At 35.3% G+C, this 25,689-nt stretch overlaps 1 protein-coding gene across 3 annotated transcripts in view; it reads left to right on the top strand.

Annotated features, from left to right (window-relative positions):
- PDHX (pyruvate dehydrogenase complex, component X) overlaps positions 1-25,689 on the top strand; it is a 74,191-nt gene that overhangs the window by 40,089 nt on the left and 8,413 nt on the right. For 2 of the 3 annotated variants that reach the window (XM_011965530.1, XM_011965529.1), the window contains exons 5-9: positions 1,561-1,659; positions 7,685-7,859; positions 11,178-11,325; positions 19,186-19,244; positions 22,526-22,684. In XM_011965530.1, the coding sequence (XP_011820920.1) occupies positions 1,561-1,659; positions 7,685-7,859; positions 11,178-11,325; positions 19,186-19,244; positions 22,526-22,684 (640 nt within the window). The remainder of the gene's footprint in view (positions 1-1,560; positions 1,660-7,684; positions 7,860-11,177; positions 11,326-19,185; positions 19,245-22,525; positions 22,685-25,689) is intronic. The other variant, XM_011965532.1, reaches the window with a different exon arrangement.

Here is a 25,689-nt window from a genome sequence, read left to right as displayed (position 1 = left end):
TTTGGGCCCACACAGTGAATGAAAAAAAAAAATTTTTATTTTGGTTGGTTGGTCGCTAATCTTACGTAAAAATCTAAAATTTCAGTTTCTCTTGAAAAGTCTAAAGATTTAATAACACTGGGCCCATATGAGAGTTATTTAATACTTCCCTGAAATGCAGCAAGTTCCACAGTTGTTTCTGTTTCTTAGCTTTAATTTCTAGACCCAGCCTGTTTTAATCTGTACTAATCAGGCTTATTTTCTTTATCTGACTGTGTGGTCATTTGTTTACTACTTTGCTTAAAGGAAATATACTGTTAGTCATGTAATCTTAGGTATACTCTATATATATATATAAAAAATATATATGTTTATATATACAATTCAACCTCAGCAAAACAACCCAATTAAAAAATAGGCAAAGGACTTTAATAGCATTTCTCCCAAGAAGATACATAGATGGCCAGCAGGCAAATGAAAAAGATGTTCACTGTCACTAACCATTAGGGAAATGAAATCAAAACCACAATGAGACATCCCTTCATACCCTTCAGGAGGGCGATTATCAAAACAAACAAACAAACAAAAACCAAACCAGACCCAGAATATGACAGGTGTTGGCAAGGACATGGATAATTTGGAACCCTTGTTGTTGCCTAGTGGAAGTGTAAAATGCTGCAGCTACTGTGGAAAACGACAGTATGGCAGTTTCTCAGAAAATTAGAATTACCATATCATCTAGCAGGTCCACTTCCGGATATATATGCAAAATAACTGAAAGCAAAGACTGGAAAGAGATATTTGTACGTCTATATTCATAGCAACATTATTCACAGTAGCAAAATGGTAGAAACAACTCATAAGTCCAAAATGCTATGAAATGTGATTCAGCTTTGTAGGAAGGAAATTCTGGTAAATGCTGCATGGATGAACCTTGAGAACATTATGCTGAGTGAAATAAGCCAGTCACAATAAGACAAATACTGTATGATTCTACTCATGTGAGGTACCTGAAGTAGTCAAACTGATAGAGACAAAGAGAATGGTTACCAGGGGTTGGGAGGAGGGAGGAATGGAGAGTTACTGTTTAATAGATACAGAGTTCAATTTGGGAAAATGAAAATTTCTGGAGATAGATGGTGGTGATGGTTGCTCAGTAGTGTGATTGTACTAAATACCACTCAATTGTACACCTAAAAATGCTTAAAATGGTAAATTTTAGGTATCATTTGCCACAATACAAAATATATGAAGCAACAATATAACAAAATATATGAAGAAACAATTGATGTTTGTGATGAGCACCCATGTGAAAGTAATTGGTTGAAATAGAAGTTCTTTCCCCTAATGAATATTTATTCTCACTAAAATAATATTTAGAAATAGTAACTAAATTTTTATGAAAATGTTTAAAGAATAAAATAAATTGGTACAGATTATTTGACGGTGACCATCTGTGGGAGTCATTTTAACTTTATTATAAGATTTTTAAAATTATTTGCAAAACTGTTGACATTTAGAACTATTTGAATCAAATGTAAGTGTTAATTGGTTCTATTAACCTTCATATTTTTTTCTTAGGTTCCGTTTAAGTCCAGCTGCCCGCAATATTCTGGAAAAACACTCACTGGATGCTAGCCAGGGCACAGCCACTGGCCCTCGGGGGATATTCACTAAAGAGTATGTGTTTGCTTTTTGTAATAACCAATTCCATTATTTATTATGATCATGTTTTTTTCGAAAGAAAATAAAAAGAGCTTATTCAGTCTTAAGATTTAAAAGGAGGTACACTGTTCTTTTGTACTTTTAATTGCTTTTATCATTGTAAATTATATTGTGTGCAAGAGTTGTTTTCTGAATAATTATAGCATTACTGAAGAACAACTCTAATTTGGTAACTAAGCAAGATCCTTAGAAGTGGTAATAAATGCAGAAAATTAGAGTGCCGAACAGTGAAACTTTATGCAGTATTAAGTGAATGAAATCATGCAATAACATTTACATTTCTAAAACAAGGAAATATATTTTAAAAAATTATTTTCATTATCCATTTGAATTTTATTCACTTGTACTGTTATAAAGCAATTTCCATATACAGTTTGGTCTCTTTTTAGATTTTCTTTTCTATTTCATTGATCCATCTGTTCACGAGTTAGTACCATACTTTTTTAGTACCACATTTTTAATTAGAAATGTTTTACTGTATGCTTTACATCTGATAGCAATAGCCTTGCTCCTTTTTTTTTAATTAATCAGTTTTCTTAGTTCATTCTTATTTTATTATTCTTCCAAATGAATTTTAAGCAGTTCATCTAGCTCCATGGGTAGGAGTGAGGGGTATTTTTATGGGATTGTATCACATTTTAAATAAACTTTGTGAGAACAGACATCTTTATGATGATGGGTCTTTCTATTCCGCAACACTGGTGTGTCTTTGCATTAGTTTAAATTTTTGTGTCTTTCAAAACAGATGGCCCCTTTTCTGTTGAAACTTAGTCTAGTAGGGTAGACAAAGATTAATCAAATAGGCTTATGAACTAATGTAAAATTTCAGTAGTGTTATGTGCTACATTTCTATTGGCAGTAAGAGTAAATGTTTCAAATTGAGTTTGTTTTAAAGCAATGTACTCATTCCATGTTTATCTAATATTGATAGAAAATAATAAATAATATTGGCCAGAATTTTTACAAGTCAAGAGAGAGCAATGGTTATTAAATTATAAGTGGCAGTGTTGGGCCAGGCAACTTCTTCTTTTTTCCACTGGGTTATTTTACTCTGCATGAAAGCATTGGCTTACTGTTGGGTGTTTATTGAAAGCAGTATGTAGCTTTAATTCTTAGATATCCTCATTTAGCTATATTGCACTCTTACTGATTTGTTAACTGAATGTGAGTATGTGGTTCTATCACACACATACTGTGAAGTTCATGCCACACTGCATGAGTTGGAAATCAGCTGTCCTGAGAGCTGACTGAAGGGCAACATCCCAGACCGTGGGATTTTTAGTTAAAGGACTTAAAAGTTACACTTAGCTGTAAAAAATTAAAATTAAGAACCTTGGTTGCCAGTTAATCCCAGTTTCTTCCCCACACCAATCCCGATTTGTGTCTGCTCTTGGTATCTTAATCTTGTTAGTCTCTACCAGTCTGTGCCTTAGTAGCACTCTCTGTAAAAATGGGAGAAAGCAATTATTTTTATGACAAAGTAGACTTGCCTTGCTCATAATTCTGAGGATTAGGAAGAAGAGTCTGTATTTAATTCATTAATCTTTGAGGATTTGGTGAAATGTAAAATAATAATTGTTGCACCTTAGGGGGATCAGTTCTGCAAATTTGTGTAAGATAAACTGGAGCAGAAAAAGATGAGTTAAGGAGATAAATTAATAGGCTCCTAAAGTAATCCAGGTAAGAGATAATGAATACTTGAATGTGGTTAGAAGATCTAAAAGGGAGATTCCTGATACAGACAACATTGTAAGGATAAAGTCCAGAAACCTTCACAGATTAAATGTGGAATGTAGGCCAGAGTAGCAACAAATAAAGGAATGAATTTGGATCTGGTCTAGGTGGTGATAGTTTTGTCTCCAGAAATAGAAATAAAGGATTTGGGAAGCATTTGTTTTGGTGGAGTTAGTAATGTTTGAAGCTTACTTTCAGGACTTAGAAGCCATGTAGGTATCAGGATCAGTGAGATGAAGATGTATCTCAGGAGACAGTTTGGGATTAGAGAGATAGATTTGGTAGATAATAAAGCAATTGTTGTAATTGAGTTCATAAATAGGGAAACTATTTAGAGGTTAAAATCCTTGAGTTGGAGGATACCTGGGAAATGTGGGAAAAGTCAAGGATGATAGGATCTAAGAAAAGACTCTTAAATTTGGTGATGTGGTAACCTTTTGGAGGGCAGTTCAGTAGTGTGAGAGCAGTAGAATAAAGAAATAAAGGTTTCTTCCTTCCTTTTCTTTCCATGTGTGCTTAATACATGTATGGTGCACAAATATCTTTTTTTTTAAACCTGAGTTGAAAGTTATAATATTAATGAAACATTTCTTAAGAACAAGATGGTATTATCTCCTGAATACCATAAGGAAGCAGTATTAAAGAGTTAGGCTTTTAGTATTATTGCCATCTTTTCTACCCTGTTACCCTTTTCTCTTCCCTGCCCTTATACCTTAACTCTCCACAAGAAAGGCATCAACTTCTGGTCTTCAAAATAAGAACTAGTACAAAAGATTTTATGAGAAAAATCAATCCTGAAAGCATACATTATTGAGGATTTTTGCTTTTCTATACTACTAAAAATGCCTGCATTTTAAGTTTATCATTAAGGTGAGCTTTGGAAAAATTTTAGCCTAATGTCATCTTCTGATACGGTTGAAAAATTGCAGGCCTTGGCATAGCTCTCCCCAAAATATCTTAGCACACTTTTTTATTTTTTATTTTTTATTTTTATTTTTTTAAGAGAGAGATAGGCTCTCACTCTGTCACCCAGATTGGGGTGCCGTGATGTTGTTCATAGCTCACTGCAGCCTTGAACTCCTAGGCTGTAGTGGTCCTATCACCTCAGCCTCTCAAATAGTTGGGACTACAGGTGTGCCACCATGCCTGGCTAAATTTTTAAAAAAATTTTGTAGAGACAGTTTCTCACTAGGTTGCCCAGACTGGTCTCAAGCTCTTGGCCTCAGGTAATCCTCCCGCCTCAGCCTCTCAAAGTGCTGGGAATGTGGATGTGAGCCACCATGCCCAGCCAGCACACATTCTTGACATGGTGAGGACGTCCTCCATACCATGTCTACTAAAAGTGCGAGTAGAAAAATCAGTTTCAGATGCCTCCAGCCCACTGTATTTGTGAAAAAAATCTTGGGTATCAGGGCTACTATTTTAATTTTGCCTTAAAACAAGCATTGCTCGGAATACATATGTTGTACCAAAGCGTGTAGACTTGACTTCGCTTGTATATGTGACTATTTTAAGAAAGCAGTGTCAGGGCCACAATTAGAAACAGAAGACATTTAGGTTCTTTGCCTGCAGCCCCAATGTCTTTGGTACATCTGTGTCTTAAATCATAGTTGTAGTAATATTTATATTTATCACACAGCATCAAAAATTAGGTAAGTATGACAGGCAAGTGCCTAGTGTGTTTTAGTGGTATTTCTTTTCAAAATGAATTCATGTCACACTCAAATGAATTGTTCTCTCGGAAACCAGTAGAGAAGGTTCTACCTGAGTTAACTTCCAGAGCATCCTCTGCCTATCTGCAGATTTGTTTTTCTCCTGATTTTTGTAGCTTTTAATGTCTACCTAACGCTCCAAGTTTAGTCTGATTATTTAATGTGCAGAAATCATTAAAACCATTTTCTGCCTTACAGAAAACTAAATCGTTGGCTGTTACTAAAGAATAATTAAGATTTATACTTCATAGGTATGTAAAGTATAAAATCGGTAATAAAAAGGCCAGGTGCAGTGGCTCACACCTGTAATCCCAGCGTTTTGGGAGGCCAAGGGTAGCGAATCACTTGAGTCCAGGAGTTTGAGACCAGTCTGGCCAACATGATAAAACCCCATCTCTACTAAAACTATAAAGCTTAGCCAGGCGTGGTGGTGCACACCTGTATTCCCAGCTACTACGGAGGCTGAGGCATGAGAATCTCTTGAACCCGGGAGGTGGTGGTTGCAGTGAGCTGAGATTGTGCCACTGCACTCCAACCTGGGTGACTGAGTGAGACTCTTTAAAAAATAAAAAAATTAAAAATAAAATCAGCAATAAAAGTTTTTGTGAGCCAGTGGCCAGAATGAATTTTCTTCCTGCTTCTTTACGATTAACCTACCCAAGAACCTTAATTACTACAGAGACAAAACTAAACTGCTTTCTAAAAAATAAAGTAGCAAGTAATAGTTATGTTAAATATGTAATATTTAGTATAACTAAATATTACATATTACTAAATATGCTAATAAGTAATAGTTATGCTAAAAATGTGTCAATTTAGTGTCAGCAGCTTTTTTTTAAATAGATGTAATCAGGCATTAACCATACAGATTTTTGCACCTCAGTTAGTGTTCCTACTTGTGTTGGTGTTCTATTATTGCATAACAAGTTACAATAAACTTACCAGCTTAAAATAATACCTGTTTATTTTCTAACAGTTCAATAGGTTAGAAGTCCTGGCATAGCATGGCCAGGTTCTGAACTCATGGTCTCATAAGGCTGAAATCAAAGTGTTGGCCAAGGCTGGGGACTCATGTGAAGCTTGGGGTCCTCTTCCAAGCTCATGCGGTTGTTGACAGAATGTATTTCTTTGGGACTGTAGGACTGTGGCCCTTGTTTTCTTTCTAGCTCTCAGCCAAGAACCCGTGACAACTCCCAGAGGCCATGTGCAGGGCCTTGCCATGTGTGGTCTCCACAGGCAGTTCACAACATGCATGTTTGCTTCTCTCAGGCCAGCAGTTGAATCTCTTTACTTCAAGTCTCTTCTTCCAGGAAGGCCTAATTTCTTTTAAGAGATTACCTGATGTATTTGCCCTCTCCAGGGTAGTTTGCCTTTTGATTAACTCAAATGCAATGATTTGGAGCCTCATATATCTATAAAATGCCACCAATTTTGTCACATAATAGGGCCTAATCATGGGAGTGACATCCATCATATTCACAGGCCAGATACCATCAAGAGGGATTATATGGGGTGTGTACACCCAGGGCAGGAATATTGGGGCCATCTCAGAATTCTTCCTACCATGTTGCCACAAGTAAAAGGGTCTTCTCAAATATGCTCAACAGGTTCTAGGTTTTAATCTTTCATCAGTTTTTTTGAAAAATAATACCAAAATATTAACTGCTTGAGAAATAATTTTTCTTTAGATTTTGTGTCACCCTGAATTTTTTTTAGGTTATATAAAACAATTTTTTTTTCTTAAATTGGAAAAAATACTTTCCTAAATACTTACTGGATATTAAAATGTCCCAAAAATTATTTTAAGAAAATATATTGCCTAATACCACTGTAACTTAGCATAGTGAGTTGAGGGCTTAGCATATTTAGTAATCTAATTATATCTTCTTACAAGACAAAAATACCTTTGTTTTACAGAGTAATACAAAGGCAAGTCTGTAACTAGTTATTTTTCATTCTAAAATATATCATGGGTTAGATTTGTTATATTAGGTTGTACTGATGGCATATTGAGCAAAATTTAAAATGATTTGATTTCCTGTTCATAAATAAGCTGATTTGCACTATAATAAACAATGAATAAACAATAAGTGAACAATGAGGTAGGAAGTATCCTGGTGAAAGCCATATTTACAATAAACTTGACACTTTTGGAATGCCATGTGAATATTATTTCATGAGTATGAAGGATGAGAATATGGTTTAATTAATTGTTGATCTACCAAATAACATCCACTGTACAGAAAAAAGACTAATTTCCTTTTTAAAAATCAATACTTATGCCCAATTTTAATAAAATTTTAGTTATTGTTTGGTTTTTGAAAATATGCAAATATTAAAACATGACAAATAATCGTCAGCAGACCAGGTAAGAGACAGGATTTAGTTTTCTAGCTCAAATAATTGGTTTTTAATTATAACCTTGACATCTGTATATTTGTGTATCTTTTCTCCATGTCTCATCTACGTTTTCTGAAAGTTCTGTTATATTCCTTATTGCTAGTTATGGTTATCTCCTTTGCTCTTATTTCCAGGGATGCTCTCAGACTTGTCCAGTTGAAACAGACGGGCAAGATTACCGAGTCTAGACCAACTCCAGCCCCTGCAGCCACTCCCACAGCACCTTCGCCCCTACAAACCACAGCTGGGCCATCTTATCCCCGGCCTATGATCCCACCAGTATCAACTCCTGGACAACCCAGTGCAGTGGTAATGTTCTCTAAGTGCATTTTTATTTCTTTTTTTTTTTTTTTTGAGACCGAGTCTTGCACTGTCACCCAGGCTGGAGTGTAGTGGCGTGATCTCGGCTCACTGCAGCCTCTGCCTCCCAGGTTCAAGTAATTCTCCTGCCTCAGCTTCCTGAGTAGCTGGGATTATAGGCGCACACCAGACGCCCACCTAATTTTTGTATTTTTAGTAGAGATTGGGTTTCACCATATTGGCCAGGCTGATCTCAAACTCCTGACTTCAGGTGATCCACCCGCCTTGGCCTCCCAAAGTGCTAGGATTACAGGCATGAGCCACCATACCTGGCCTGGATTTTTATTTTTCAGATTTAAGTGAGAGAGAAAATAAGAACAATTACTGTGTGTTTTAAGAATAGATTTAAAACAGATTAGTTTTACTAGTCTGTTTCAATAGTAACTCAGTGATAAATAAAAAACAGTCCAAATGCTTTGTTTTACAGATTTCCTATCAGAAACCAAAATTTGTTTGTACGTTAACTTCCAAATAAATGTTAGAACTATAATTCAATTTAAAGTTACCATAGGTTCCACAACTTCAGTAACATATATTCCCTACAATCTCATGTTTCATGTCTTTTCTTAAGTGTGATACTAATAATTAGTGGCTGACACTAGCTCCCTTTTGTGGATGTGTTCTACTTTTTAACTAGGGAATTGATAATCTCCCTATAAAGAACTATATAGGTCATCATTCTTTCCTTCTCAGGTGCATGCAGCATAACAGCCCCTTTTTGTTTTCAAATTCCTCCATTTTGTCTCTCTGTGCCTCTCCTATTCAGGTTATTTACTTCCTATCAGAAGAAGTGTAGGATAACCAAGTTTATTTAAAATTGAATGGGCACTTAAAAAAATAAATAGATAAATCTGTACTCCTAGTGGAGAACTATATACTATATGATACTTTAAAAGAGTTGAAAACAGTACAACTTTCATGGGAAACAGATTTTCAAATATCCATTAATGATTAATATACTGCATACTTGAATAACCTAGTCTTTAAGGACATGCAGTTGGACAAGACACTATGTATATTGAGTGTATAGTCCACTCTTCGACTATATAACATATATTGACTATAAAATATGTATAGTTCGATCATATATCTTTAAAAAGTGGATTATTCAAGGCTGGGTATGTTACCTTACACCTGTAATCCTAGCACTTTGAGAGTCTGAGGTGGGAGGATTGCCTGCACCCAGGCATTCAAAGACCAGCCTGGGCAACATAGTGAGACCTCATCTTTACAAAAATATTTAAAAATCCGCTGGATGTGGTAGTGTGTGCCTGTAGTCCCAACTACTCAGGCAGCAGAGGTTGGGGAATCACTTGAGACTGGGAGGTTGAGGCTGTAGTGAGCTGTGTTCGTGCCACCGCACTCCAGCCTGGGTAATAAAGGAAGACCCTATCTCAAAAAAGAAAAAAAAAAAAAGTTATTCAAGTTAGGAAGGTAAACCTTACTTTCGAATTCTTGTAGTGTGTAGAGAGCATTTATTCTACTTGACCAAGTACTTTGCTAACATAAAGTGTTTAATTTCTTAATGATATTTGTAAAAATAAAATCAGCCGCACTTTCATTTGCTTTGTATTATCTTGAAGTGATTGTAATGAAATTCCAAAATAGAGTGAAGGACGAGAAAGGAATTAGATATAATTTAAAGCCTATCATGCTTTTTTGAGCGGTCCAAGGAACAGAATGAAAAAACTGCAGAGAAGTTACAGGGATATTTTATTATCTCGTTCATACTTTCTGTTATGAATCTCTAAGAAATAAGATCCTCATGTTATTTTTAAAAATTACAAATCCAAATAGAAATAATTGAATTGCCTGTATAGAAGGTCTCTGAGCTTCTAATGTCCCTTGTGATTTCTTTGATCCATGAGTTGTTTATAAGTATGAATTTAATTTCAAAATATTTGAAGACGCTTCAGTTACCTTTCATGATTTCTAGTTTAACTCCACTGTGTTTAGAGAATGCACTTTGAGACACACTTCATTTTTAGAACAATCTTCTCAAATTTATTGAGATTTATTTTATGTTTATAATATGGCCTGTCTTGGTGGATGTTCCATGTGTGCTTGAAAAGATGGTTCGACTAACAATTTTTTGACTTTATGATGGTGTAAAAGTGACACACATTCAGTAGAAAGCAGTGCAGTATTTCCTTGCAATGCTGGGCAGCAGTGGCCCGCCACAGCTCCCAGTTAGCCGTGTGATCATCAGCGCAAACGACCGCTACTTTGCAATGTAGTGTGTAGCCAGATAATTTTGCCCAACTGTAGGCTAATGTAAGTGTTCTGAGCACATTTATGGTAGGCTAGGCTAAGGCTAAGCTGTGATGTTCAGTAGGTTATGTGTATTAAATGCACTTTGACTTATGATATTTTCAACTTACAATGGGTTCATCAGAGTGTCACCCCATCAAAAGTCAAAGGGCAACTATATATTAATAGTTTGTTGATTTATTGGCTGTTTTATTTCAGGGTTTTTTTGTTTGTTTGTTTGTTTGTTTGTTTGTTTGTTTGTTTTCCCCAAGACAGTCTTGCTCTGTCGCCCAGGCTGGAGTGCAGTGGCGCAATCTTGGTTCAGTGCAACCTCTGCCTCCCCAGTTCAAGTGATTCTCCTGCCTCAGCTTCCTGAGTAGCTAGTATTACAGGCATGCACCACCACACCTAGCTAATTTTTGTTTTCTTAGTAGAGATGGAGTTTCACCATGTTGGCCAAGCTGGTCTTGAACTCTTGACCTCGTGATCTGCCCACCTCAGCCTCCCAAAGTAATCCTGAGATTACAGGCATGAGCCACCGTGTCCAGCCCATTTCAGTTTTATTAAGTGATATTTGTAACAAAAGCTGCTTACAGATGGCTTATGTCTGTGTGTCTCTTCTCACTCCTCCCTCTCTCTCTGTGTATGTATGTACACATACCTATATTGCTCCTTGTGTGTGTATGGTGTGTGTGTATGTATGTATACACACACAAACACACCTATGGAGAAATTATTTGGTAGGTTTCTTTTTTATCATCTTAAACATAGTAACATAAGATATCCCATTCACAATTGAAACATGAACTTTATTACTTTTTTCTGTAGTTACATACTATAAAACCAAAATATCCCAGATTTTTTCATATTCTTCCCTTATACTAAGAATTCTTGTATTAATCTTTAATTAATAAGTTAGGTCATCAAGAATGAATTTCATTTATAAAGTTGCTTGTTTTTTGTTTTATTTTTCTATTCCACTTGTGGTTTAATGGACAGGTTTCTATCTTTTTGTAGGGCACATTCACTGAAATCCCTGCCAGCAATATTCGAAGAGTTATTGCCAAGAGATTAACTGAATCTAAAAGTACTGTACCTCATGCATATGCTACTGCTGACTGTGACCTTGGAGCTGTTTTAAAAGTTAGGCAAGATCTCGTCAAAGGTTAGTAAAATTGAATTCACTTAATACAAAACACATGCTAACTTAACTGTCATGAAATCCTTTATAAAATTACACAACGTAGCTTTTAATTTCAATTTCGTAATGTACTTGCACTCTACTCTGGGTATATTTGTGCTAGAGAAAAAAAAATTAGTAATGTTTTCCTTGAAAAAGTGAATTGGTTCCACAGTATTAAATAAACCACAGATGCCTTTATGCAGAATAAAGGTTTCTGTTCTACTTTGCTTTTATTTCCCCTTTGTCATATTTGAATAATGTACATTTAGTTAACATTCATTTAGCAGGCAGTTATTGTGTTCAATTCTCTGTTACATACTGAGCTTTAAAAAAAACAGGTTGAGCATCACAAAACCAAAACTTCAAAGTGCTCCAACATGTGAAACTTTTTGAGTGCCAACATGAAGCTCAAAGGAAGTCCTCATTGTAGCTTTTCAGATTTGGAGATTTTTGGACTAAAGATGCCCAAACAGTAAATGTAGTATTACAAAATCTGAAAAATTTTGAAATCTGAAACACTTCTGGTTCCAAGTATTTTGGATAAGGGATATTGAAATCTAAAGTACTGTAATTTGGTTGGTTATTTTAAAAGCAAAAGTGGTCTTAATGTTTTGGTGTGCTTTAGCATTTACATAGGTCAATTTTTTGGTAAGAACACATGAATGATTTGTGTAGACCAAATGGTTATTTTTTGTTTTGAATGTTCTTTGGTATGGTATTTTAAACAAAGCAGTCCTTAACATTTCATTAAGTTTAAAATCCAAAACTTTTAAGGATGTTTTAGATTATAAATATCTTAGATATTCTTCTGTATGCAAATTTTGATTTTATATTTCTTGTTCAGAGTGCATTTACAGATTATTAAATTTGTAATATTTCTTCCAAAAATCATTTATAAGTTTGCTGAGAGACATACAGATTTTTTAGCATGAACTGATAGTTTTATTTCTTCATTTTTGACCTATATGGCCTTCGTATTATTTTCTTGTCTTATTGCACTGACTAGAACCTCTGGTATAATGAATATAGATGGTAAAAGCAGATATTTTTGCCTTGTTCTTGATCTTGGGGGAAAAACATTCAGTCTTTTATGTTAGGTGTAGGTTTTTTGTAGAACATTATTTTCAGGTTGAAAGAATGTCCGTTCCTAGCTTGCAGAGAGTTTTAAACATGAGTAGATGTTGAATTTTGTCAAATACTTTTTGTGCATCTTTTCAGATAACTTTTCCTTTTCCTGTCTGTTAATAAAGTGAATTACATTGGTTGATTTTCAAGTGTTGAATCAACTTTGTATTCCTCAAATAAAGCCCACTTAATCATTAACCTTCTCATATATTGTTTGATTCTGTATTCTAAAATTTTGTTTAGAATCTTTACACCTATGCCCATGAGAAATGCCGACCTGTAGTTTTCTTTTCTGGAGACATTTTTTCGGATTTGTTATCTAGTGGAATGGGTTGGAAAACATTTCCTGCTCCTTTATTTTCTGGAAGAGTTTGGGTACAATTGGTATTATTTCGTTTTTAATTGTTTAGTAGCATTCACTAGTGAGTTTCTTTTTGGAAAGGTTTTTAACTATGAATTTTATTTTAAAAATGGATGCAGCTTTTGTTTTCTTGAATGAATTCTGGTAGTTTGTGTCTCAAGAAATTTGTGTCATCTAAGTCACCAGGTTTATTGGCATAAAGTTATTCACCACATTACCTTATTATACTGTCATTTTATCTGGAGTAATGTTTCTGTTTTTGATATTAGTAATTTGTGTGTTTTACTCTCTAGATCACTCTGGCTAAAGGGTTATCAGTTCTATTGATCTCGATCTCTTCAAAGAACCAGCATTTGGTTTTATTAACTTATCTAGTATTTCTGTGATATTGATCTCGTTGATTTCTTTATTTTTTTTTTTTCTCTTTGCTTTCAGTTTACTTTGCTATTTTATTTCTAGTTTTTTAAGGTGAAAACTTGGATCATTTATTTGAGACCTTTATTTTTTAATATAAGCATATAATACTCTTGAATTATCTTTAAGCACTGCTTTAGCTGTATCCCACAGATGTTGATTTTTTTTTTCTTTTTTTCTTTTGAGACAGGTTATTGCCTGTCACCCAGGCTGGAGTGCAGTGGTGCGATCTCGCTTCACTTCAACCACCGCCTCCTGTGGTGATTCTCTCACCTCAGTGCCTTGAGTAGCTAGGATTACAGGCACAAACCACCATGCCTGGCTAATTTTTTGTATTTTTACTAGAGACAGGGTTTCAGCATGTTGGCCAAGCTGGTCTCAAACTCCTGGCGTCAAGTGATCCACCTACCTTGGCCTCCCTTAGTGCTGAAATTACAGGCATGAGACACCACGCCTGGCATTATTTTTCCTTTTATTCAATTAAAAATGTTTTCTCATTTATTTCTTTTGTGATTTCTTTGATCAATGAGTTATTTATAATTGTGCACTTAATTTCAAATTATTTGAGAACTATTCATTTCTCTTTCTTTTATGATTTCTAGCTTAACTCCATTGTGTTTAGAGAACACACTTTATTTGATTTCAACTTTCTTACGTTTGTTGATATTTATTTTGTATTTATAGTATGGTCTATCTTGGTATGTGTTCTTGAAAAGAATTTTTTTATTTTTACAAGGGAATGTTCTGTAAATGTCAGGCCAAGCTGGTTAATAGTGTTGTTTATGTCTTTTGAGAGGAGTGTTGATATTTCTCATTATAATTGTTTATTTGTAGTTTCTCCTTTCAGCTCTGTCAGTTTTTGCTTCATGTATCCTGAAGATCTATTATTAGCCACATACACAGTTAGAAATTTTATGTTTTCTTGAACAGACCAGTCATGGTATGTCCTTATCTATTCCTTGTAATATTCCTTATCCTCAAGCCTTCTTTATCACATCTGTAGCCACTACAGATTTCTTTGACTTGTGTTTCTATAGTATATCTTTTTGCATCTTTTTACTTTTTAAATGTAAATATGTTTATTTAAATAGGTTTCTTGAAGGCAGCATGTAGTTGGTTCTTGCTATTTTATCCAATTCTTTAGTCTCTTAAGATGTTTAGACCACTCACATTTAATGGGATAGTTGGATTTAAATCTATCATTTTGTTCTTTCTTTGTGTTCTCTTTGTCCCACCTCTTTTATTCTTTCCTTATCTTTTTAGTTACTTACTTTGTTATCATTCCATTGTATTTCTTCATTTTATCTCCTTTTTTCTCTTCTTATCTGTCTTTGCAGTGGTTTTCTTAGGGTTTACAATATAATTCTTTAATTTATCACAGCCTGATTACACCCCACTCCATGTTTAATATAAGAACCTCATAACTATATACTTGCATTTCCTCCCTCTCATATTTTGTACTGCTGTTGTCATGTTTTACTTCTATATGATATAAGCCCCAGAATACATGTTTAATGTTTTTTTTGCTTTAGCAAATCAACTATTTTGGAGTTTTAAAATGAGGGGAAAAGTGTCTTTTATATTTATCTGTACCTTTTTTCATTTCTTTGTATAGAATTAAAGTGCTGTCTGCTATTATACTTCTTCTACCCGAAGAACTTCCTTTAATGCTTTTTATAGTACAGATTGACTGACAATAAATTTTCTGTTTTTATCTGAAAAAGTCTATTTTGTCTTTCACATTTTTCCTTTTTAAAACAATTTTTTAAATTGTAGTTGGATATATAACATGAGTCTTCCATTTTCGGTGTACAGTTAGTTCATTGACATTAAGTACATTTACATTGTTTGCAACCATTACCACCATTCATCTACAGAACATTTTTCATCCTGCAAAATGGAAACTCTGTATACTCTTCATTCCTCTTTCCCACCACTCCTGACAAACCACCATTCTTCTTTCTGTTCCTATAAATTTGATGATTCTAAGTACATCATATTAGTGGGATCATATGGTACTTGTCCTTTTATGGCTGGCTTATTCCACTTGACATTATGTCTTCAGGGTTCGTGCATGTTGCAAAATGTATCAAAATTTCCTTTTTAAGGCTGAACAATATTCCATTTTATGTATATACCCTACTTTGTTAATTCATGTGTTAATGGATAAATACATTAGGTTGTTTTTACTTTTTGGCTATTGTGAATAATACTGCTGCAAACATGGCTGTACAAATATCTCTTTTTGTCTCTGTTTTCAAATATTTTAGGTATATCCCCAGAAGTGGAATTACTGGATCATATGATAATTCTATTTTTAATTTTTTAAAGAGCTACCATACTGTTTTCCTTAGTGATTGTGCCATTTTGCATTCCCACTAATGGCGCACCAATGGGTCAGGCATGATGGCTCATCCCTGTAATCCTAGCACTTTGAGAGGCTGAGGTGGGAGGATCACTTGAGGGCAGGGGTTCAAGACCCACCTGGGAAACAGAACAAGACCCTATCTGTACAAAAAAATTGAAAAACTAGTCAGGCAGATGGCATATGCCTGTAGTCCCAGCTACTTGGGAGGCTGAGGTGGGAGGATTGCTTGAGCCCAGGAGCTGGAAGTTACAGTGAGCTATAATTGCACCACTTCACTCTAGCCTGGCTGACAGAGCAAGACCTGTCTCCAGAAACAAAAATGAAGTGCACAAAGGTTGACATTTCTCCACATTTTTGCCAATACTTGTTATTTTCTGTTTTTTTGATAGTAGTCACCCTAATGGATGTATCTTCATCATTTTTAAGAGGTATTTTTGCTGGATATAGATTTTTGAGTTAGTAGGGTTTTTGTTTCAGTTCTTTAAATAAAGATACTATTTCATTATTTTCTGTCTTAGAATGCCTGCTGCCATTCTTAATATTTGTTCCCTTGTATATGATGTTTTCCCCCTATCTGGTTGCTTTCAAGATTTTCTCCATTACCAATTTGGCTATTGTATGCCTAGATTTTTTTTTTTTTTCCTATTGTATTTATTCTGTTTGGGTTTCTCTCAGCTTCTTAGATGTATGGTTTGTTGTCTTCTTTTAATTGTGAAAATTTTCCAGTTATTTTTAATGATATCTTCTGTTTCATGTGGTTTCTCTTTGGGGCTCCAATTTTAAATGTTAGACTTTTTGAGTTGTCCAAAGCTCTTAAATGCTCTATTCCTTTTGTTCATTCTTTTTTCTCTTTGTGTTTCATATTGGATAATTTTTGTTTACCTAGCTTCAAGTTCACTGATTTATTTTCCTAGTTGTGTCTGCAAAGCTTAGCAAAATATATATATTTTTTATCTTGGTTAGCATGGATTTTCCCCTCTGGATTTCCAATTGAATGTTTTTTTAGTTTCCATTTCTCTGCTGCTAGTCCGCATCTGTTTGTGCATGTTGTACCATACTCTGCCCTCTTCACTCCTGTACTCTGACAGTGGGTATTTACTTCCTGTGTTTGTCTCTCCTCTGAGTGGATTATCACTCTTTGGCATTCAGTTCACCTGTTTGCTTTGTAACCTCACCTCCCTAATGGGCTTAAGAAAAGTTATGATTTTGTAATTTATCCTGCTTTTTCTTTCACCCTGTCAGGATGGGAGCAGCTTTCTTTTGTAACTTTCTACATCCAAGGTGAAAGCAGGACGTTTTTCAGTTTATATACAGATCTTCAGGATTTCATATAAAGACAACTTGAGAGCTTTTAAAAGTTCAAGGAACTAAATGGAAAGCTATATTAGAGAAAGTGATAAATCTCTAAAAAATGAACCCTGGAAACACTCCTGTAGTTCTCAGATCATGCTTGCTTAGTCATGATATAGAGGTTAATGCGGAAATCACTTTCCTGTTTCCTTACTCTAATAAGGCAGAAAACAGCAGTATTTCAGAGGAGATGTGGATTAATTTGTTATCTTTGCATGGTCTGGTTTTGGTACACCCTTGTAATTAGGAATTTTCTTAAAAATCTTTACACCCCACATTGTGTTCACTCCTCTTTCTCATATAAAGTTACAATATATAACATTCTATATGCATGCTTCACACTTCGCTTTTCTGTCTCGACAGAAATGTGTAAATGAGAATGTTTGATATTACCTTACAAACTATTTTCTACTCAGTAAATGTAACAACATCTCCTTTCAATATGTTTGGAAAATCCCCATTATAAAGAGTTAAAAATAAAGAATTCAAAGAGAAACCTACTTTACACATGTTAGATTTGAGATGCATGTTAGAGATGCAAGTAGAAATTTTTTGTGAGAAGTTGGATATACAAGTCTGAAGCTTCAGTATCTCAGAATTAGAGGTAGAATTTGGAAGAGTCATCATTATATAAATGGTATCAAAACCTTGGAAATGGAACTGGAACTTCCAGGCTGGGGAGATGCCAACATTGAGAGGAAAGGAATAAAAATGAGTGAGTGGGCAGAAAGTGGAAGAAAACCAGGAGAGTATAGTGACATAGGTAGGGGCCAGTAAAAGAATATGTTTCGTTTAACTCAAGAATGTTCCTAAATGTGGGAGTATGCTGAATACAGAATTTTAAATGAGGACTGTGGACTTAGGTGGTAGGTTTGGGGGTCATTAGCTGGCAGATGGTTTTAGAAGTCTTCACTGTGAATACCTGTTGGTAAGTAGATAAAGTGAGAAGGCTGAGAGAGCCATGAAAGGTAAGCAGAGTAAGTTCGTGAGCTGTTACATTTGAATTTGTACAGACCAAATCTTTTCTATGTGGTTATCATTAAAAGCCTCTAAGCACTGTAAGTCCATTTATATCTCTATTCCTAAAGGGAATTTAAGCAAAAATGTTTACATATTTCTGGAATTCTGAATTGGAGGAGCTTTGATACTTTGCACCTGACAGTTACTGTGACAGTTTGACAGTATTTAGGTTTATGGTAATTCATCTAATCCCTTTCTGAAGTCTCTAGGATGCCTTTGGAATGAGTTGTTATTCATGTAAAATTCCATGATACTTTAGTAATTAGGATAGGTTTTTTGCCACATACCATTGACTAGATTTTGATCTTGAAGTCTTTTTCTATAAGCTCTTGCAGGAAAGAATCAAGTGTTGTTTACATTTTCCAACATTGTTATACCCAGTGGCAAATGCAAAGACATAAACAAATACTTTAGTTATGATCAGCTCTGTAGGAAGTGGGAGGACCCTAGCTTTATCTTAAAATCATTACGTATACTGCAAAGAAATTGATTCAAATGCATTCACCATAAAAGTATGGACAGAGAACCTCATTTTATTCATCACACTAGGACCTATGCCAGCATTGCTTCATCTTTGGCTTTTGTTATATCCTGTTTTGTTAAGTTAAAAAGCAGTTAAATTTGGTTTTTTGTTTGTTTGTGTTTTTTTTGTTAAATTTGTTTTCACCTACACCCCATTAGTAAAAAGAAATTTTTGAACACTCTCTCATATATGTATATGTAACTGTTTATATAAAGTACCTACATGTGTCACTGTTCTAGTATAATCAATATATTATAAAGCATACAGAGAATAAGTGCATTTGAAAAGAACGAGGAAGAAAATGAATCATCTTGTAAACTTCCTGACTGCACACACCGCAGAGAGACCATTTGTCTTTTTCGAGACATAGGAGTTAGTTCTTTTTTTTCTGATTATGCTTGTAATATGTCCTTCAGTTCTTGTATATGATATCTAAACAGTTTAAAAAATTGATAACCAAAGCCCAGAAATAAACTTACATTCATGGTTAATATTATTTATCCAGGACCTCACGTAAGTTTTTCTAATCATGGGAACCTTATTGACTAAGCAAACAAAAGCCTGTAATTTTTTTATCATTGTTTGTCAGTACATTCCATAATTTACAAGTTTGAAGTTGTAATGGTCAATGTTAAAGTTGTATTAGGAATGCTAATTTTACTAAGCTTATTTTTCTTTCAGATGACATTAAAGTATCAGTAAATGATTTTATCATCAAGGCAGCAGCTGTTACCCTTAAAGTAAGTAGCAGACTTCAAATGATTTTGTCTTCTAAAGTAGTTTCATGTCATGGAATTTTTACAATGACAAATAGAACTCTTATTTTTAAATCACAAAAATTTTATAATTGTCTTGCTAAAATATCCTATCATTTGATCTCTCTCATTTTTCTAATGAAGAAACTGTAAATGAAGAGGGCTCACAACGAAGTAGAGCAGAATAAAAACCATTTATTCTAGGCATTAGAGATATAACAGTAAACCAAAGCTTACATGATTTCTGCTCTCGCTGGGGCTTATATTCTAGTTGGAGGAGACAAACACTATTATATGTCAGATGATGAAAGTACTGAGGAGAAAAAGAAAGGATAAGGGGACAAAGTAACGAGGCGTGCTCTTTCAAAAGGGAAGCGAGGGAAGCCCCCCTGACAAGGCGATAATTTAGATACGGCCTGAGAAAACAGAGGGAGTGAGCCACACAGGTATGTGGTGAAAGTACGTTCCACACAGAGGGACCAGCAAACACCAAGGCTGTGAATAGAGGATTGCATTAACCCAAGATATGGTGCTGAGAGTGGAGTGTGCCTGGAGTGGAGAGGGCGGGAGATAAGATTTAAATAACAGTGAGAGAGCATGAAGGGGAACCCCCCAAGTACATGAGGCCTTGTTGGACATGGTGAGGACTAGGGATTTTATTATGGGTGAGAAGGAAGCCTTTGGAGAGTTTTGAACAAGTAACTAATGTGGTCGACTTACACTTGAGAAAGGAAAAGGAGAGGCTGCCCTGGGTGCTGTGTAGAATACGGCCTGTGGAGAGGCAAGGGAGGAGACGATGAGCTCCCCTGGGAGGCTTTAGAAGATGAGTGTGGCTTGGACAAATGTAGTAGCAAATGGAGCTAGGGTGAAGTGGAGATTTGGGTTATGTTTCAGAAGTAGAGCCAACAGGATTTGCTGATGGATTGGATATGGGGTGTGAGAAAAAGGAACAAGCATTTTGGCCCAAGCGATGGGAGGAATGAGTTTTCCATGTACTAACATTGGGAAAACTGGGAGGGATATAGCTTTGGGGTGAGGAATCTAGAGTTTGGTTTTAGACATGTTAAATTTGAGGAGCCTAACAGATATTCCAGTGGAGGTGGAAGGAAGGCAGGTGAACATATGAGCCTGCAGTTCAGTGGAGGTGATGTAAACCTAGCTGCCTTTAGATGTAAATCTATAACTCTGGCTTCCTGCCTTCCTGCCTGGCACTGTTTTTCATCATGCCTCCTTTCTGTAATGAGGCTGTTTTCTGGGATCACTGCTTGTTAACAGACTGTATTTAAAGTACATTTATAACTAACTTGTTTTTATTTCTTGAAAAATACGTTAAGGAGGGTTCCATGGTGTAATGGTTAGCACTCTGGATTCTGAAAAATACGTTAATACAGAACTTAAAAAGCATGCCTTTTCAGCATTATCTAATGATTCATATAACTTTTCTCTTTTGATGAAATAGTTTGAATTATATTAATGATTTAATTATTAATTGACTCTTGTGATTAATATCATTAACTGTGAATCATTTTTGCACTCCTTAAATAAATCTCTAATAGGCGTAAGCTATTTGTTAATATTTCATTGGATAATTTTTGTATCTAGAGTCCTAAGTAGTGGTAATTTAAATTTTGTGCGAACATTATCAGACCTTTTTCCCCTAATCATTGGCTTCATTCAATGAATTTGGATTATTTCTTCTTTTCTTTCCTCTGTATTCATTTCAATATTATAAAATTTTTTATATTTTCTAGTTTCATAGAATTCACCAGTAAAAATATCTGAACCTGCTTCTATTTTGAGGAGGGGATCTTGGCAGCTTTCCCTTTTTTTTTCCCTGCCATAATTACTGATCTGTTTTAATTTTCAGCTTTTTTAAAAAATCAATTTTAAAAGCTAATATTTTCCCCAAAAATCACTCATTTAATTTAGATTCCCAGACTTATTAGCCTAGAGTAATTTAAATTTGTTTCTTATAATTATTTTAACATCCTCAATGCCTGGGGTTATTCTGAACTCTCACTTCTATTGCATATTTATATTCTTAGTTTATATTGTTTTGTTATGTATTTTTTCCTTCATTTCCTTAGATTCATTTTGGTTAGAAAACTTGAATGTGTAATTCATTTTAATTTTTTTAATAAGGTTTAAGATAATAGTTGTTTTGTTTTGTTTTGTTTTTGAGCAGCAGCAAGATTTATTGTGAAGAGGGAAAGAACAAAGCTTCCACAGCATGGAAGGGGACCCGAGCGGGTTGCCCTAAGATAATAGATTTTTAATACAATTTTGACCATGTCCCATAAGTCTTCTTTACGTTTTGTAATTAAATTTATTTGCCAGATATTCTTCATTCATGAGGGTTTTGTTTAGTTTCTCTTTTACTTTAGCGTTGTCTATGAAGAATTTCAAATCTTCTGAGGGGTTGGGACTTTATTCTTTTAACATAGTGATATTGCTGAATGAGTGAAGGAACTAAGCCTTGAAAGATGGAAAAATGGAAGAGCAATTGAAAAGCAATGTGAAGGTAGCCTTGAAATGGAAATGAGCATAGCATGACAGTGGAAAATCCATCTCAGGGGAGTGGTCACAAGTAAAATGGGATAGATAGAGTGGAATCAAATTGTGTATTGCCATGCTTAAATGACACGCCAGGAGGCCTGGATCTTTTTCTTTAAAAAGCAAAGAATTTTTGAGAACAGAAATTCTTTCCAGTTTCTGTTTTTCAGCATCATTTTCACCTGTAATACAGGGCAACATTATTAATAGACAGGGTTTCCAGGCATTTTGTCATTTGATGAAATCTCTTTTAAATAGGGAAGTAATTTCTTGAGGGCCTGCTGATATATATCCCAGAGCTGAGCTAGAAAGGAATAATATGATCTAATATCGTTACCCTTTTCCACTCTCCTCCTCACCTCAAGATCATGTTCGTTATCATATGAGGTAGGAAGTACAACAGACATTAAATAACTTCTAGCAATCAGGAAAGAAAGCCCTTTTTTCCCCACTAGGATATAAAGAGATCAAAGCATGTACCTCATCATAATTTCTTCAAACTTCCTTCAAAAAGGTAGTATGTTTAATTATTCTTGGCAGACATAAAAGATAATTGACAGAACTCCAAACCATTTTTTCAAACCAAATTTTTACTTATTTCCTCTTATCTAGCTATGTTCACTTTGGAAAATGCACAATAATTTTATTTTTCTGTAACTGCTTTGTTCTAAAGCCACTTTTCTGGTAAGATTTTTTTTTTTTCCTATTTCTAGCAAATGCCAGATGTTAATGTCAGCTGGGATGGAGAGGGCCCAAAGCAACTGCCGTTTATTGACATTTCAGTGGCTGTGGCAACAGATAAAGGCTTACTTACACCAATCATAAAAGATGCTGCCGCTAAGGGTATCCAGGAAATTGCTGACTCTGTAAAGGTATGTCTTAAGAAAGAGTGTGCTTTCAAAATGTTAGCATATACTTTTGGATAATTACTTTCTGATAAAGTCTTGACGTAATCTAGTCAGACTGTGATTTTTTGTATGTGGGGAGAGTTATTTCATCAAGTGATTGTCACATATCTATAGGTTTTTAAAGTTTTTATCCAAGTATGACCCATTGTAAGAAAATTTAATATTCAAAAATTAAGAGATAACATGTAAATAGAACAATTTCATGCTAAAGACAAACTTTATTTTCCAAAGTCCAGAATTCAACCCTAAAGATGCTATATCAGGTAGGTTTTAAAGTTGAAGTTAAGCTGAAACTATATTTCTATGGAAGTGGTAATAGACCTCAATATTAATAACATTTTATTCTTAAAGTATATTTACTTCTTCTCTAAAACTGAGACCATTAAAAGAACTTAGCGGCCATGCACAGTGGCTCACACCTGTAATACCAGCACTTTGGGAGGCCGAGGTGGGCAGATCACGAGATCAGGAGATTGAGACCGACCTGGCCAACGTGGTGTAACCCCATCTCTACTAAAAATACGAAAATTAGCTGGGTGTGGTGGCACGTGCCTGTAATCCCAGCTACTTGGGAGGCTGAGGCACAAGAATCACTTGAACCCAGGAGGCAGAGGTTGCAGTGAGCCGAGATTGCGCCACTGTATTCCAGCCTGGCAACAGAATGAGACTCCATCTCAAAAAAAAAAAAAAAAAAGTGGACTTAGTGTTCCAGAAGCAAAGTTACTTTACTTTTTCAGGATTTCTTGAAAAGCAGTTTTTGTAACTCCAATGTGTAGGAATCTTATTTCACCAAAAAATAGCACACGAATAGGCAAGAACACAGGCAGTAGGGCAGCTTTGACAGCCTCAGTAATTTCCGAGGGTATTTTTTGACAGAAGTATCACAAGTCTTAAAGTGATTGCATCGAAAATTTCTGATTCATTTGGGTAAGTGATTCTCTTTCCATTTGCCAAGGACCTGTTGTATGTATAGTGGTAGAACAATTTAGAAGGTAAGATTTCTTTGGAGAGCTGACAGTACATAAATGTGTAGACCTTCTTGCTCAAAAGAAATAAGTACAAGTTAATTTTAAAAGCATACCCATAAATACTGAGTTTACTTGGAATTTTAGAGGTAGATATAATTAAAGGTGAACCTACTAGAATCAATATTTTTAGGTCTTTCTTCACTCCTCTTTGAAAAGATTTGCAGAAAGTGTTTGCATAGATAAAAATGGAATTGTTAATTGAAAAATGAGGCTGCACATGGTGGCTTATGCCTGTAATCCCAGCACTTTGGGAGGCTGAGGCAAGCAGATCACTTGCAGGAATTTGAGACCAGCCTGGCCAACATGGTGAAACCCCATCTCTACTAAAAATACAAATATTAGCTGGACATGGTGGCACACACCTGTTATCTCAACTACTCGGGTGGCTGAAGCACGAGAATTGCTTGAACCTGGGAGGCAAAGATTGCAGCGAGCTGAGATCGTGCCATTGCACTCCAGCCTGGATGACAGAGCAAGATGCTGTATCTCAAAAAAAAAAAAGAAAAAAGAAGGATAGCATTAATTTGGTCAATTCAAAAGTCAAAGTAATAGAGATTGGTTTGCTGAGATATAGTATGTTCCTTATATTTATCAAGGGTTTTCAGCAACAATGAGAATACTTATGTCTGTGTTTTGTAAAGGTTAAATGAAATTAAGTGTTGAAACAACCTGTAAAATAAAAAGTACTATTATAATGTTATGGAACTTTACTGCGCAGCTAGAATTTCCTTATTTTTATATACATTAAATTTAAAAAATTAACCATTATAGGAAGATTTCCTTGATTCTGAGCAATTTACTAATTTTACTACTATAATACATAACTCTTAAGTAGTTATGTTAGCTTCCTCTATTCCTTGCATCCTGAAGACTAAGTTTAAGAGGTAAGGAGGCAGTCTCACCAGCCTCTCAGTTGGGTCTCACAGCAATGGGAAGGGCAGTCATAACCCTTTGGAGTGTAAGGGTCTCTGGCGGGCCTTAGGCATTTCCTGTAACCCCCAGCAGGGACTCAGGGTTTGCCGAGCTCTGGCTGCCCCTGTTTGCTTCTCATTCTACCTGCTTCTCTTTCCCACTCTGCTCTCTTCACTCTTGTTCTTAGTGATGCCAGGCACAGGGCTAAGCGCTTCATTTAATCCTATTAACCCAGTCCAATTGGAACCTTAATTTCTCCATGAAATTGAGGAGATGGAGTTTTAGCAACTTTGATAAATTTGCCCGAGGCAGTACAGCTAGAAAGCAGTGGCAGTGAGGACTAGTTAACCCAGGCAGTTTGATTCTAGAGCCACTACTTAATGATCTGTTATACCACCTCTCTCCTTGCTTTTACTGTTTACCTTTCTTTTTTCCTATCTAATCATTCACTTCTTTACCTCTCTTTTGTCATTTTCTCCCTCAAAGTTACCAAAAAGGAGGGTTTGATTTGGTCCCCAAGTAGTACTTTCTTGTATGAAGTACTCTAGCTGGGCAAGTCTCTCATGCCAGGCCAATGTGTCATGTGGTACAGAGCATAACAACCAGATGCATGTAATCACTTTGGTTGTACTCAGAAAAAATAAGGTGTCCGGACATTGAAGCACATTGAAGCCTCTCATGAGAAACAGGTGCCTTGCATGGCCTATTTAGCGTATTAGTTCTCTAGTTTACATGAGAGAGAGAGAAAAAAAGTGTGTGTGTGTGTGTGTGTGTGTGTGTGTGTAAGAGAGAGATCTGAGCTCCTGCAAAATTAATTTTTTGTTGAAATGGCTTGTCTTGTAAGCATGATTATTTTAAAAACGTAAATCTTGGATTGTTTAAATGGTGGCTTAAAAACTAAGTATTTTAGATAGGCTCTATAGAGATATGTTCATTTAGCTGCTGTGCACAAATAGTCGTTAAAAATATGTATGCACCAAGTAGAAACCCTGAGTGTGTGTGTGTTTGTGTGTGTGTGTGTGTGTGTGT

The sequence above is a fragment of the Mandrillus leucophaeus genome, unplaced genomic scaffold (assembly GCF_000951045.1).
Source record: "Mandrillus leucophaeus isolate KB7577 unplaced genomic scaffold, Mleu.le_1.0 Scaffold73, whole genome shotgun sequence".
NCBI classification, from domain to species: Eukaryota; Metazoa; Chordata; class Mammalia; order Primates; family Cercopithecidae; genus Mandrillus; species Mandrillus leucophaeus.
The sequence above is the reverse complement of the archived record's forward strand: the minus strand, read 5'-3'. Positions and strand labels throughout refer to the sequence as shown.